The sequence below is a fragment of the Elgaria multicarinata genome, chromosome 11 (assembly GCF_023053635.1).
Source record: "Elgaria multicarinata webbii isolate HBS135686 ecotype San Diego chromosome 11, rElgMul1.1.pri, whole genome shotgun sequence".
NCBI classification, from domain to species: domain Eukaryota; kingdom Metazoa; phylum Chordata; class Lepidosauria; order Squamata; family Anguidae; genus Elgaria; species Elgaria multicarinata.
In genome coordinates, this window is record NC_086181.1 from 5,121,432 (window position 1) to 5,134,769 (window position 13,338).

Below are 13,338 nucleotides of genomic sequence, written 5' to 3' on the forward strand. Positions count from 1 at the left end.
TGCTCTCATATCCTCCTCAGTCTTCTCTTCTCCAGGCTAAATGTACTTTCTTCCTAAACATACCCTGTTCTTTCAACCTTTCCTCACTGGACTTATTTTTCTATACACCTGACCCTCTTCATTGTCCTCCACTGAACCTGTTTCAATTTGTTTATATCCTTCTTAATTTGAGGGATCCAGAATTGGACACAATCCTTTAGATGATATCTGATGTCACAGTCTCTCTTACCCCCACTGGCCACCCCTTTCAAATAGCAACTTGAACTTCAGCGAGGTCCAATCTTGATTGGAACCACAGGGTCATAGGGAGAGGGGTTTAACACTTCCCTATGCCATTTTTAATTTCTTTTAAACTTTTTAATGTATTTTTTTCAGTTCAATGAAAAACAAAGCTGGAAAAAGTTAAAGAAAACAAAGAAACACAATTCAATTCAGCTAGGATGGATAGAGTACGTAACTGCAAAACCTTCAAGCTGAAATTATTTTCACTTTGTGGGTTAGCAAAATATATATAATATATAAACTTATAATGATCGGGAGGGGCTTTGGTCTGGGATGTATGATCAATTCCGGCACCAAGTTAAAACACGGCTTTTTAACAAAGCCTTTAATGGTTAAATTCACCAAGCTCGCACATTGTTTTATCTGTTTTAATTGTTTTTTTCTGCTTTTAAATTCTATACTGGTTTTAGCTTGATTAATGGTTTAATTTGTTTTTAGCTGTTTATATTTATTGTTTTATATTGTATAATTTTATCTGTACGCTGCCCTGAGATCCTAGTGATATAGGGCAGGTTACAAATGTTTTAAATAAATAAATAAATGTTCCTAAAAAAAAAAAAAACAGGTACCACATTACATAAAATGTTTCAGGATTTGCATGACCTTGAACAGCCTTCATATGGTGGGTAAGTTTGTCTCTTTATAAATGATCCCAAAGAAAAGGCCGCTGAACTTTCCCACTGACTTGTAATTGTTGCCCTCACTGCTGCTGAAGAGTGTAAAAGGAAGTCTTTATGCAGAGTAGATTGTAAATCCATTGAAAGATACCCAGAATTGCAAGTACTGGAGTCTTAGTGGTGTTTTGTTCGATAATTTCTTTGAAGACTTTGTCCCAAAATGCCTCTCTCCCAGAGGACATGACCACCTCATGGGGATAACTGTACCAGTTTTGAAGATCTTCTGTGCCTTGATAGGGCCTAAGTGCCACCAAGAAAAGTAATTTGAAAGTCAATTCCTTTGCCCTGATTGGCCTCTATGCCATTTTCTTACTGAAAATCTACTCTCCCGCAAAAGCTATTTGCAGCTTCCAAGGACAACCTCTCCCCTCAAATCACTAGCAGAGAGTGTGTGTGTGTGTGTGTGTGTGTGTGTGTGTGTGGATTTTTAGTGGGAAAACGGCATGGGAAGAAAGATTCACCCCTCCCCCCTGCTCCTGATCCAGAAACAAGGAAAAACCGTGACAGAGGCAATGAGAGCCAATGAGTAATCCTGCATACCCTCCTACATTGCCTCACAAAGACAGCAAGCCTGACCCAATCCAGGCTTTATGTGGAGAGAGGTCCCAAAATCGGAGAACTATCCCTGAGAAGCCACCTCCTCACAGGCTAGACGGCAGGTCTTTTCTACCACTGACCTGCATTGCTGCTGCTGGTGTCTCCGCTGAGATCTAATGCAGTGTCAAAGTCAGGCGTTTTTTCTTGGCGGCTGCTGCTGCTACGGTCAGCCATCTTGTGATTATTTTTCACTGTTTCAATTGCTTTGAGTCTCCGGGCATGCTTGTGGCCTCTGTAATGTGCCTCTGCTTGATTCTGAGAAAGTGAAATATCGGGGAGGGGGGAGTTTTGAAGGTTGGAGGGAAGAGTGGTGTTAAGGCCATTCTACTTATGGAAGATCAAAGAAAGGCTGTGACACAAAGGGACTTGCTAAACTCACCTTTCTGGACAGACGAATAGTATTTCAAAGACTGGTTTATCTTCTAGTGCCTGCAGCAAGTCTTTCTCTAACACTTTGCTATTTCCCCCCAATTTCTTCTGGGCCATTAGAGGATATCGCAGCAAAACAGATTTGGAGATTCACTCCCTATATGAACCTCTGTGGACAGTATTTTCCCATCCCTGGTTTAACTTTTTGCCCTTGAAAACGGCTAAAGATGGGAAGGTCCAGCCCATGGACACGAAACAGACCATCTACAAAAGTGAATTTGACCTAGATTTGCTTTTTAAGAGTGTGGGAAGAAATGTGGTGTTAGGGACTCTTCTCATAAGCTAAACATATTGTTTAGTGTTGGAAAACCTGGTGGTGGTGGTGGTGGTGGTGGTGTTCCCCACGTCTCCCCATTCTGTGCAGAAGGGGTTTGCAGCCCTCCTCCCTCAAACATTATTCAAACTAAGATGAATCTCTGCGTAACACCCTCATTTTAATTCAGACTGGATTTAAGTTTCCATGAATTTGCCGCAGAGCTGTTCATTGTAATGACAATGGGGAGAATTGTCTCTGACTGCTAAGTACACAAGCATGGGGAGGGAGGCACTCTGTAATCTTTTGTACTCTTTAAAAAAAAATTGTTTTATCAGCATCAAGCAGGCAGGAGACATTAACACACACTTCATTTATTCATCCTTCTCACAGAAAGGAGAAAGGAGAAGGAGAAAGGAAAGTATACACTCCTGCCCCGCCCCCCACAACATACACTCTGGCCTGCCTGCCTGCGAACACACACTGCATGTTAGACACGCATCCCAGGAAGTGACAATACTTGACAGTTACATCCTTCTCCACCCCTACTTACATCAAATATATTTAGCAACATTATTTTATTTTGTGGGCTGAAGCCATTTCTTTTGGAAGCCACACATTTTTATTTTCTTTTGCCCAAAAGCTCCTTTTGAAACGAGCAATGAGTTGTATTTAATCAGCAGCAATGTGTCTTATCTCCATTTTGCCAGGCAATGGAACAGTGCCAGGAATTGAATTATATGGGCGCAAAGTGTGAGGGGGGAGGGGCGCATGTATGAAATAGGAGGCTGATGGCCAGAGGTTGGGGGTGGAGCAAAAGAAAAGGAAAAGGACGCGCTGCTTTGCTAGAGGGCTACAAGGTAGCAAACAGCCGTAGAGCTGAAGGTCACTTGGCCTGATTGAGAGGGCCAGGTCCTGTGCAGTTTACGACAGGGAAAAGCAAAAGAAGAAGAGAAGCAGCACAAAATGTTCCCGTAGCTCAGGCAAAGCAGCAAGTCTGAACATGAGAAGCTTTTATAGGGCAGAGGGGCCGGCCCCTGCTTGATCTACTTTGGCCTGTTGGTATTAGGAATTGTCCTTGCCTAGTCTCCCTGCAGTTCCTTTCTTCAGCCAAAGCCAAGTAAAAGTTGAGCAGTAGCAGTAGCCTAGGGGAGGGCCCCCTGCCTCGCTTCTGCTTGCAGCCCCTCGAGCGCCTGTCTCTCCCTCCCCTCCCCCAAAGGCCAATAAACGCACACTGTGGAAAGCGGCAGTGGGGGCACTTCCATAAATGTGTGTTGGCTTTTTCCTGCCAGGGACTACAAATCCCATGATGCCTGGTAAGAAAAGACACCCTGTGCTTCCGTAAGAACTGTGAACTCTATCCCCAGTTCAAATCTTGCCTCTGCCACAAAGCCACCTAATGGCCTTTAACAAGCCATTCTCTCCGCCTCAACTCCCCATCAACAACATGGGGGAGATAATGGTGCTGACATAACTTACAGGGCAGTTGATAAGATTTACAATAAAATAACTAGTACTAATAAAACCCTTTGAATAATAAAACCCTATGTACACTGTTGTGTTTATTTATTATTTAATTGATTTAATCAATTTATATAGCACAGACTATACACATGGCATTTATCTTGCGTTCGTCATTCCTTATTCACAGTTGTTCACAGGTTCTTTAGACAATGTTGTGACCCTCAAGTTTCACTTCTGTGTCTCTCTTTAGAGACACAGAGTAAAAGTACTCTTTTACTTTCGGCGGATTTTTTTAGAGCAGGGAAAATGTGGTCTTTATTTGTAAGAGCAAAAGAAAATGCTCTTTTCACTTGTGTATTTATGCTATTCCACTATACTACAGTGCCACCTGGAGGTTATGAAGCAGAAAGGGAAACACATTGTGCAATGCTCACATCTCAATTCTGTGCTGAAGCCGAAAGCAGATGCAGTGGATTAACAGCCTTGTGTAGAAAATTTCAGAAATGTCTTGGAAGATTTCCGCCCCCCACCAGGCACCTAAGAACACTTTTCCTCTTTTGTTTTGTGACACATAAGTGGCTGCCCCTCTTGATGTTTCCCTTCTCAACTGAACCAGTCACTATTTGATGGAGACTCCAGAAGTTTAACTTTGTTAGCATTTCACAGACAGTGTAAAATTTTGTTTCTTAAATGTGCTTTCAACCCAGGAGCAGAAAGACTTCAGGCTCGCAAGATGTACTTAAAAAAAAAAAAAATAGAATCCTGAGATCCACCAACTAGAGCAAGAGGAGCATAAGATGCTGCCTTATACCAATCAGACCATTGTTCCATCTAGCCCAGTATTGTTGACCTGACTGGCAGCAACTCTCCAGGGTTTCAGGAGTTTTCCCTACCCTACCTGGAGATGCTGGGGATTGATTTTGGGACCTTCTGCATACAAAGCATGTGCTCTACCACTGAGCTACGGCCTGTCCCAAAATATGTGCAAAATAGAGGATCAGGGACACACGCAGACAATAAAGACTCAGGAACCGGGTGTTCTCAGTACATGCTCAGCCCAGTCACCTCCAATCTGCCCACCAATCCACCTCCCTCCCTTGCTTCACAGGGACGTGGCTTACCGCAGAGTTGAATCTTAGGTGGCAAATATTACAAGAGATGAACTGTTTCTTCTTGAGTGGATTGGGTAAGCCAAAGGTGTGGTTGATAACTGCTTTCTGTACAGGATCCATCTGGAGGGAGGATGTGGAGAAAGGTGGATTCCGTTAGCTGATTTGTCACACACCTAGAATGCTAAAATAGCGGATTTTTAAAAATGTCTGCTTTCAAGGAACCCATTTCACATTTACCTGTTTGCTGGAGAACAAATGCATATCTGCCACAGAATGCTTTTGCACAGCAGAGGCTTCTCGTGGGGGCGGGGGAATGTTCTGAGACACACACAGTTCCTGGAGGGGGCTGGCCAGGCTTGATGGGCTTCATTGTTGCCCAATATGTACTAAATGTGTGCCCTAGAATGCCCCCAACACTTCCCCAGCTGTGCACTGCCAAGGAAACAGGACATTGCCGGTCAAGCTATCTTTCAAGGGAGCTTATCAGCACTATTGGACTTCTAACTGAGGAACCAAAGGCAAACTTCTGAAGAACAACATATTTCCATGTGTTTCACTGTATGAAAGCACTGGTATGGAAGATAACTCATTTACACAATGCCAGGAAACAAAGCATAGACACTTCATGGCTGTCTGACAGCCAGGGCCGGTGCTACCGCTAGGCGAACAAGGCAGGCGCCTAGAGTGGCAACCCAGAGGGGTGCAGGCAGTGTGCGGTGCATGTGGTGTCGGCAATATCCGAGCGCGACCCCGCCCTCCAGCCCCCGGCACTGCCCAGCACAGGTTGCCTCGGATTGGAGATCCACAGGCAGAGAAATCAGGAGATAAATAGATTCCCCCTCTCTCCGCCCCATTCTTTTTTGGGTCTTCCACTTGGTGAGAGAGGACCCGCAGAGCAAACTCTCCCCCAGAGCCAATGGCTTCCCGAGGCTGCCCACTTGTGCCTCTTTGCTCGCTTGGCTTCCTGCTCATCGCCCTGGGCGCAGGTAAGTGGGGATTCCCTTCGGAGGGAGGGGGGGCGGCCGACGAGGGCCAGAAGCCCCCCTGGAAATCCTGCCCATGGCCATCCTAAGAATGTTCCCCTGGGAGCCAGTCCCCCCCCCACTCCCTGAACACAGTAGGCCTTACCTCCAAGTAAAACATGGTTGGTTTATTTTAACTTGACTTTTGATGTATTTTTCTTATTATTGCTTGTATCGGGTTTTAGGTTTTTTTTTATATATTTAGCAAGATATAAATATCACAAAATAAAATTTAATTTGTGATTGCTGCCTTCTTGTTCACGTGGCTGTTGAGCGGCATGGATGTGCTCTGACAGCACATGAGGAGGAAAGAAGAGGCAGCAGCAGCTGCTGCCACGTGCAGCCCGCCAACATCTCACACACACTCCACGAAGAGGAAGGTGAGGCTGCAGCGACGAAGAGCAGTCCTGCACACGGATCAAGCAGGGAGTGATCACAACCTTTGGCAGAAGCATGGGCGGCTGGGCAGATGCTTCCATCGGCTGTATAGGCCTCACCTTTTACTTTTTGAGGAGCAGATTCTGAGCACAAGGTCATGCTCAGCAGCTGTTTCCTTGTGTGATGGGTGAGGCGCAGGTGCGGTGGCAACGCTCCGGCCAGTTGCATCGGGAGTTTTCCCTATTGACCAGATAGGTCCCTGGTCAGGGTGAACCGGTGGCGTGGGGGAATCGGACCACGGGCAGGATACAGGCACACGGGCACGGGTTCCACCGGCTGCTTTGTCCTCCTTCAGTTCTTGAAGGTGCACAACAGAGATAGAGGAAGGCGTGCAAGATCGGGATTTACTGGGTGATTTGCAGTAGATCTTGAAGGCCTCCCAACTCCCTGTTGTCTGTCTGTGAGTGAGTTGCATCTCTCTCAGCCTCAGTGTTCCTCATCTGCAAATTAGGAGGAGGAACTAGTGGCTTTTGACGTGCTCTTTGTTCATGCTGGCCATTTAGAAAACTATCACGCCTGGCGTGAACTTGAATAGTGCTTAGCTAAAGGAAAAACATTTGAAAATTAGAAAATTAGGCAAGAAGAACAATATCTGTTCTTAAAAAATCAATGCTGGCAATTTTGGGGGTGGAGTGGGTGGCTGCAAGTCGCTCACCTTGCCTGGGGTGCAAAATAATCTGGCACCGGCCCTGCTGACAGCTTAAAAGCAGAGGAAAAAATCTTGAAAACCAGGGCTTAAATAAACAGACAACTAGATCCAGAAAATTCTACTGCAAACCAGGGTGAAATCTACACATGCTACTGCATTTGCTCAGACTCTTAATTTCATTTTGTTTCCTCAGTCTTTGCTCTTAGAAGATGTTTTAAAATCCATAATTATTTCAAACAAAATGGCTGCCTTAAATTATGTGGAAAAAGATTAGAGCAGGGAGTGGTGAGGTAAAAAGGGGGAAGGGGGGAAAGTGAATATAAAAATAATGTGTGTGTTCGAGCACAAGCATAATCTATAATACAAGTATTGTTCTCTTAGCCCTGTGGCTCTAAAAGATTATCTTATCCGAGGCCGGCTGTCAGGAAGAAGGGAGAAAGAGATTGAGGTTTGAAGGTGATCGTATTTCTTAGCAAAGCTATTTAGTTGTTCAGGCAGGTGCATCGGTCTAGCAGCAAAGCGTGCAGACAAGGGAATAATTATCTGGACCCCTAAATTCCAGCCCCAAGGGGAGAGGAATTGGCAATGGAAAATGATTAATGAAGTGATGCCTTCCCATGCTCATGATGAAATTTTTACTCACTCATCTGGAATAAAAATGAAGAGGTATATAGGGAGTCTGAGGTAGGGAGAATGGTGGTGGAGGTGGATCAGAGGCCTAGAGGGATAAAAGAAACCTTCTATTTCACCCTTGACGGTGGTGTGCTCAAGGCAACATCCACCTGGTGCAGGGATGCAGTACAAGGAAGCAGACTCAGCATCTGATCACAGGAGGAAAAGGGTGTGTGTGTGAGAAGGAATCTGTACAAACACTTACTCTCTACCGCTCTATCCCATTCCATCCTCAACTATTACTGACTATTCTCTCCAATAAAAAAGCATCCATAGTGTACAATCATAAAATAAGGACTGCCTTGCTGGATCAGACCAAAGGACCATATAGCCCAGCGATTTATATCCACCAGCAGCCAATCAGAAGCCCCTTGGAAGGTCACAAAGCAGGATATGTCGCTAGTGCTCTTTTCCTGTTGTTTTTGGTCCACATTAACTGACAATCTGGAGTAAATCACTTCTGCATGTGGAGGCTTTATTTACTGTATATATAAGTTAATGGGCGTAACCACCATAAATTTGTCTAATTCCTTTTTAAACCTCCACTTTAGATTATAAACCTGCAGTCAGGTCTTGTCCTATGTATTTACTCAGAAATAATCTCTATTGTGTTCAGTTGCGCTTACTCCTAAGTAGGCATTCGAAGGTGTGCAACCTAATTTTTGAACTGTACCTTCATTTTTGAGGTGCTAATGATAATCACCATTATTATTATTATTATTATTATTATTATTATTATTATTATTTCAACTGGCTATCACCACATTTAGTGGTAGCGAATGCCATTCATTTATTTATGCAAATCGCCTTTTCACAAAATTAGATTTACAGTTTCCCTATTCTAAAACCTGTCATAAAGCATAAAGCAATGAAGAATAAAATTTGCAAATCAAAGCAATCAGCAATAACTATTCCAGAAATTCAACTAGTGAATAAGGAGGATTTTTTTGCCTTGAAATCTAACCGTAAGGCGGCCTGACCAATTTCTCTGGGCAGCCAGGTCCAAAGCTGTGGTGCCACACATAGAAGGCCTTCCTCAATCCCTGTAGGATTACACAGCACACGAGGGCATCTGGAGCAAGGCGCACCAAACACCTCAGATATGTTTTACATGAAGAAGCATCTTTTTCTCTGACTTTTGTATATCATTTCTTAGGAGATGCCAGGTTCTAACATCAGGGAACAAGATGTCCCTCTGGGATAAACCGGACCTATCCAGTTTATAGGATATGAGGTGCTCCACAACGTGCCCTTAGTCTGTCCTATAGGTGCCCAAATCCTGCATTTGAACAAAGTCCTCCCAGTTTTGACAGCCCATCCATGGGACCACACTGGCTCTCAAGGTTCTTCAGCTTACCCCCTTGGCTGTAAAAGCGAGCTTATTCATGAGCTAGCTTTCTGTCCCCTCTGCAGGACAAAGAATTCAGCCACTGAATCCTGACCACCGCTGACACTTCAGTGTTGCTTGAAAAGCCCAGCACTTCCATTTCCAAAGTGTGCAGGCAGCCAGAACCATTAAACTCTCTTTAAAAACCACAGTTCCTGACAGTATGTTTCTCCTGCCCTTAAAATGGTACCTACTTACCAATTTCTCTTGTTCTTGACTTACTATTCCAGAGAGGTTGCTGGAAAAATCTTCCAGCCCCCCGGCTCAGGGAGCAAACTCTCAGAAAACCCGAGAGCATTTTTTGAGGGCAGCGTATTCCGAGAGGTTAAAAAAAATATCCCTGCTTTATAACCAATTTGCATTGACTCAGATTACTTCTGTTTTATCCCTGGGATGTTCCCACTGATATATAAATAGAGATTGTTGAGTTGAACTTCCTGTCAAGACTCTGGAGGTCAGAGATGGAAAAGCAAAAGGGGACACAGGAGGGGTTCAGACTGTGACTTTTTGCAAGTTGCTGTTAAATCTTCAAGGGATTAGCACATTTAAGAATGCTTCAAGGCACTTTCTAAATATGGAATTACTTGTTTGGATGGGAACAGTTTCCACAGAATCACCGAACTGGAAGGGTTATCTAGGCCAGTAGCTTGCAACAGGTGGGGCAGGGCCCAAAAGTAGGTTGCATTCAAAACTGAGATTGATCAAGTGACCTCCAGCACCACCATTTCCTTGAGGCAGTAAAGAAATGGGGAAAGAGAGTGAGAAAGAGACTGGGTTCAGATGTGATGATATCCCATGATGGATTAAATAAACCATGACAGCTTATTTAACCCATCATGGGTTACTGCATCATCTGTTGGTTTTTTTTTAAAACCCATGATGGCTGCACATTCCTATTCCCTTCTACATTTGAAGGCGGCCCTGATTAGACAGAGAGCATGTCTACACCAGTCGTTATCCTGGGGATCGTCCCAGGATCATCCCTCTGTGTCCAGATGATGCACAGGGGATCCCGGGAACAGGGAGGGATGATCCCTCCAGTTCCCCAGGATATCAGCAGGCCCCTTTAGCACGATTCTTCCAGCAGTCTTGGGATCGTCCCAGGACAGCGGGAGGTGTGGGTTTCATCAAGGCTCCTCGCAAGTAAACGCATGGAGGTGGCAACCAGGCACAGGGCACAGAGCTCTTCAGGTGCTCTGTGCCCCTTGGGGGGGAGTGGGTGTTTGTTTTTTAAACTCACTTTTAGTTGGTGCGCACGTGCGCTCATCCTTCTGTAAAAAACAAAAAAGAACATGGCGGGCACAACATCCCTCCTTCCTCCCGGGACATCGCGCGCGCACACATCTGGACAAAGGGGAGGATCTCATGAGCAGAATATCACGAGATCCTCCCCCTCCCTCCCCCTCCATAGTCCACAGAATATCACTAGACTAGGGCAGGATCTACACTACTGCTTTATAATGTTATTGGAAGTGCACTGTCAACTGTGGGGGCCCATGACACATTCCATTTACCATGTTAAATCCTGCTTGGTGTAGATCTGGCCTAGGTCCCAGCCCCAGACTCCCAAGGTTCCTGGTTCAAGCCTCACAGTCTGACACTTTTCCCTAAAAAGAAGGCACTGCAACCTCCCCTAGAAAGTTTATTGTTGTTTCAGATACAAAATGTTAGTTGAAACAAAATGCTAAACTTCATTCTTTTACAGGTAGTTATGAAAGTTATCTGGCAATATGTTCCAAACTGGAAAATATACCATGTGCACAGGTTCTAAGGAGGGGGACAACAGTCTGTGGAGCCAGGTCTCCCAGAGATGCAGCACCAACACTTTTTGGTAGCAGGGCCTGATGTCATCTGCCACCCCCCTCAGAATTCCCTGTGACCTTATCTGCAATCCTCATGGTAGCTGAGGATTGCAGATAAGGGGTGGCAGATAAGGGATTGCAGATAAGAGGACTGCAGGTGGGGTGGGGGTGGTGAATGTTTTCAGCAACCATATATAGTTGTGAGCTTTCCCTATTGTAATAAAAAGTATTTGGGGGCCTGCTTGGTCTTGAATAGTATCAATGCATGTGCAGTGTAATGTGTGGACATTAGGGCTGTGTGCTTCTGCTCCGCAAATTCGAAGGTTTGACGGAGCTCTGTCAAAGTTTCGAATTCGAGGAGTGGAGCGGGGACAGTTTTTAAACCGTTGGATTCCTTTGGAGCGGAGCGGAGCCCTGTCAGAGCTTTGAAGCACTTTGAAGGTATCTGACCCGTTTTTAAGGTTTCTGAAGTTTGTTTTAACTTTAAACAATGCTGCTGCACTTAACTGAAGACTTCTCCATATAAGGAAGACACGGAGGGAGTATGGGGTAGCTTTGCAATTGAAACCTGTGGATTGCAAACGGATATATCAATTTGTCCTTGCCCTGGAAGAAGCCAATCCCCAAAAATCCAAGTTCCAAACACCGTTTATACCCACCCTACACTCCCCCTTTGCTGGCGCCTACACTGTACTCTTTTCGTCGCCAGCTGAAGACATTTTTATTCACTCAGTATTTTAACAGTTAATTTTAACTTAAATTTAAATTTTACTGTTCTAACTCTGTATTTTAATCTTACATCAATTTTGCTGCATTGTTTTATCCTGGTTGTGCTTTTTATACTGTATTTTGTATTTGTGTTTTTAATGTGTTGGTTGTTTTATTATGGTTTTCATTTTTGTGAACCGCCCAGAGAGCTTCAGCTATTGGGCGGTATAAAAATGTAATAAATAAATAAATAAATAAAATAAATTATTGTGTGTGTATGTGCTTTACTGTTGTTGCTATTACCCCCTCTTTATCTTTCCAGTGTACTTGTTCAATCCTTCTTTAAATCCTTTATCTTTGTCTTTTCCACCCCACACACCCCAGTGCCTGCTGTTTCTGTGAGTGTCTATGTGTGTTTAAAGTCTAGTTCCACTACCACCCCACTAAAAAACTTTAAAAATACAAACCCAATAATCTTCTGTGAGTTCTGTGTTGTTATGTTCTACAGTCTAACTGTCAGTATCGTCTAGTTTCTGTGTGTGTCTCTGTGCTGTGTGTTAGTTGTGCCACACGTTTTTGGTTTTTTCACAAAAATTAATAAAGCTTGCCCGATATATCTAATTCCATGATGATGCATGGGATGGGTGCTGCTGGTGGTTCTGGCCATGGTGGGAGAGGGAGAGGTCAGGTCTTCCTAGTTCCTCACCACCAACAAAATTAGACTCAGGGTCCATCTTACTGCACTAAGCAGCACAGCCTATTATTTTTATTTTTAAAAAAGAGCCTGCCTAACTGTAAAGATAGTTTGAAAAGTTGTAGAAGCGCAGTCACTCATGATTGCAGCAGCACTTCCAAAATGCAGCTGAGTTCAAGGACAGTGAATGACTCATGCCCTGAGTCGAAGCAAGAAACGCACAAACCGGCCCTGCGAGACGGGCACAGTGGTTCAAAACGTGCTTTGGCATCCCCTTAATCAGAAATGCTAGGAGGAAGATCCTTTTAGGGTCCATCTTACTGCATTGTAAGCTACACAGCCAATAACAACAACAACAACAACAACAACAACACAATAACAATAATAAATCTTTGACAGGAAAGGTGCAATGCCCGCCTAGCACTTCTTAGCTAAAAACTGGCAATCCCCTTGATGTCAAGGGCCAAAACTGCCCAAAGAGGAGGTTTGACATCCTGAGTTTGAAGGGTATGGCTCCAGCGGTTTTAAAAAATAATGTTAAAACCTCAAACTTTAAAAGATTCCTAAAAATCAACGGATGAATGGAACTGCTTCAAACTTGGCATGGCTAAAGCCCTACTTAAGAGCTATTATGGTGCCAAGTTTTATCCCTTTATCTGTAAAAATAACAGAGCTGTAAGCATTTTTATTAATTTCCATTGACTATAATGGAGTGGTTATTCAAAAACAGAGCAAAACTTCATGGAAGCTTCAACGAAATGGAGTGACGTAGCCACTTTGAAATTCAGGGTGGAGCAGCCCCTCAATGGAGCTTCACTTCAAATTTCAAAGCAGAGCAGAGCCACTCCCCACAGCCCTAGTAGACACCCTTTTATTATTTATTTATTTATTATTTATTTATTTACTTATTTATTAAATTTTTATACCGCCCAATAGTCGAAGCTCTCTGGGCAGTTGACAAAAATTAAAACCACGAAGAGCATAAAAACAACCAACAATTTAAAAACACGAATACAAAATACAATATAAAAGGCACCACCAGGATTAAAACCATACAGCAAAAATTGATATAGGTTAAAATATGGAATTAAAAAAGCAAAGTTTAAATTTAAGTTAAATTAAGTGTTAAAATACTGAGAGAATAAAAAGGTC

At 43.8% G+C, this 13,338-nt stretch overlaps 1 protein-coding gene across 3 annotated transcripts in view; it reads right to left on the minus strand.

The window, feature by feature from the left end:
- Positions 1-13,338, minus strand: part of ZNF385C (zinc finger protein 385C) — a 337,585-nt gene that overhangs the window by 18,502 nt on the left and 305,745 nt on the right. For all 3 annotated transcript variants that reach the window (XM_063137991.1, XM_063137990.1, XM_063137993.1), the window contains 2 exons: positions 4,824-4,934; positions 1,637-1,811 (listed from right to left, as the gene is read on the minus strand). In XM_063137991.1, coding sequence (XP_062994061.1) covers positions 1,637-1,811; positions 4,824-4,934 — 286 coding nt within the window. The remainder of the gene's footprint in view (positions 1-1,636; positions 1,812-4,823; positions 4,935-13,338) is intronic.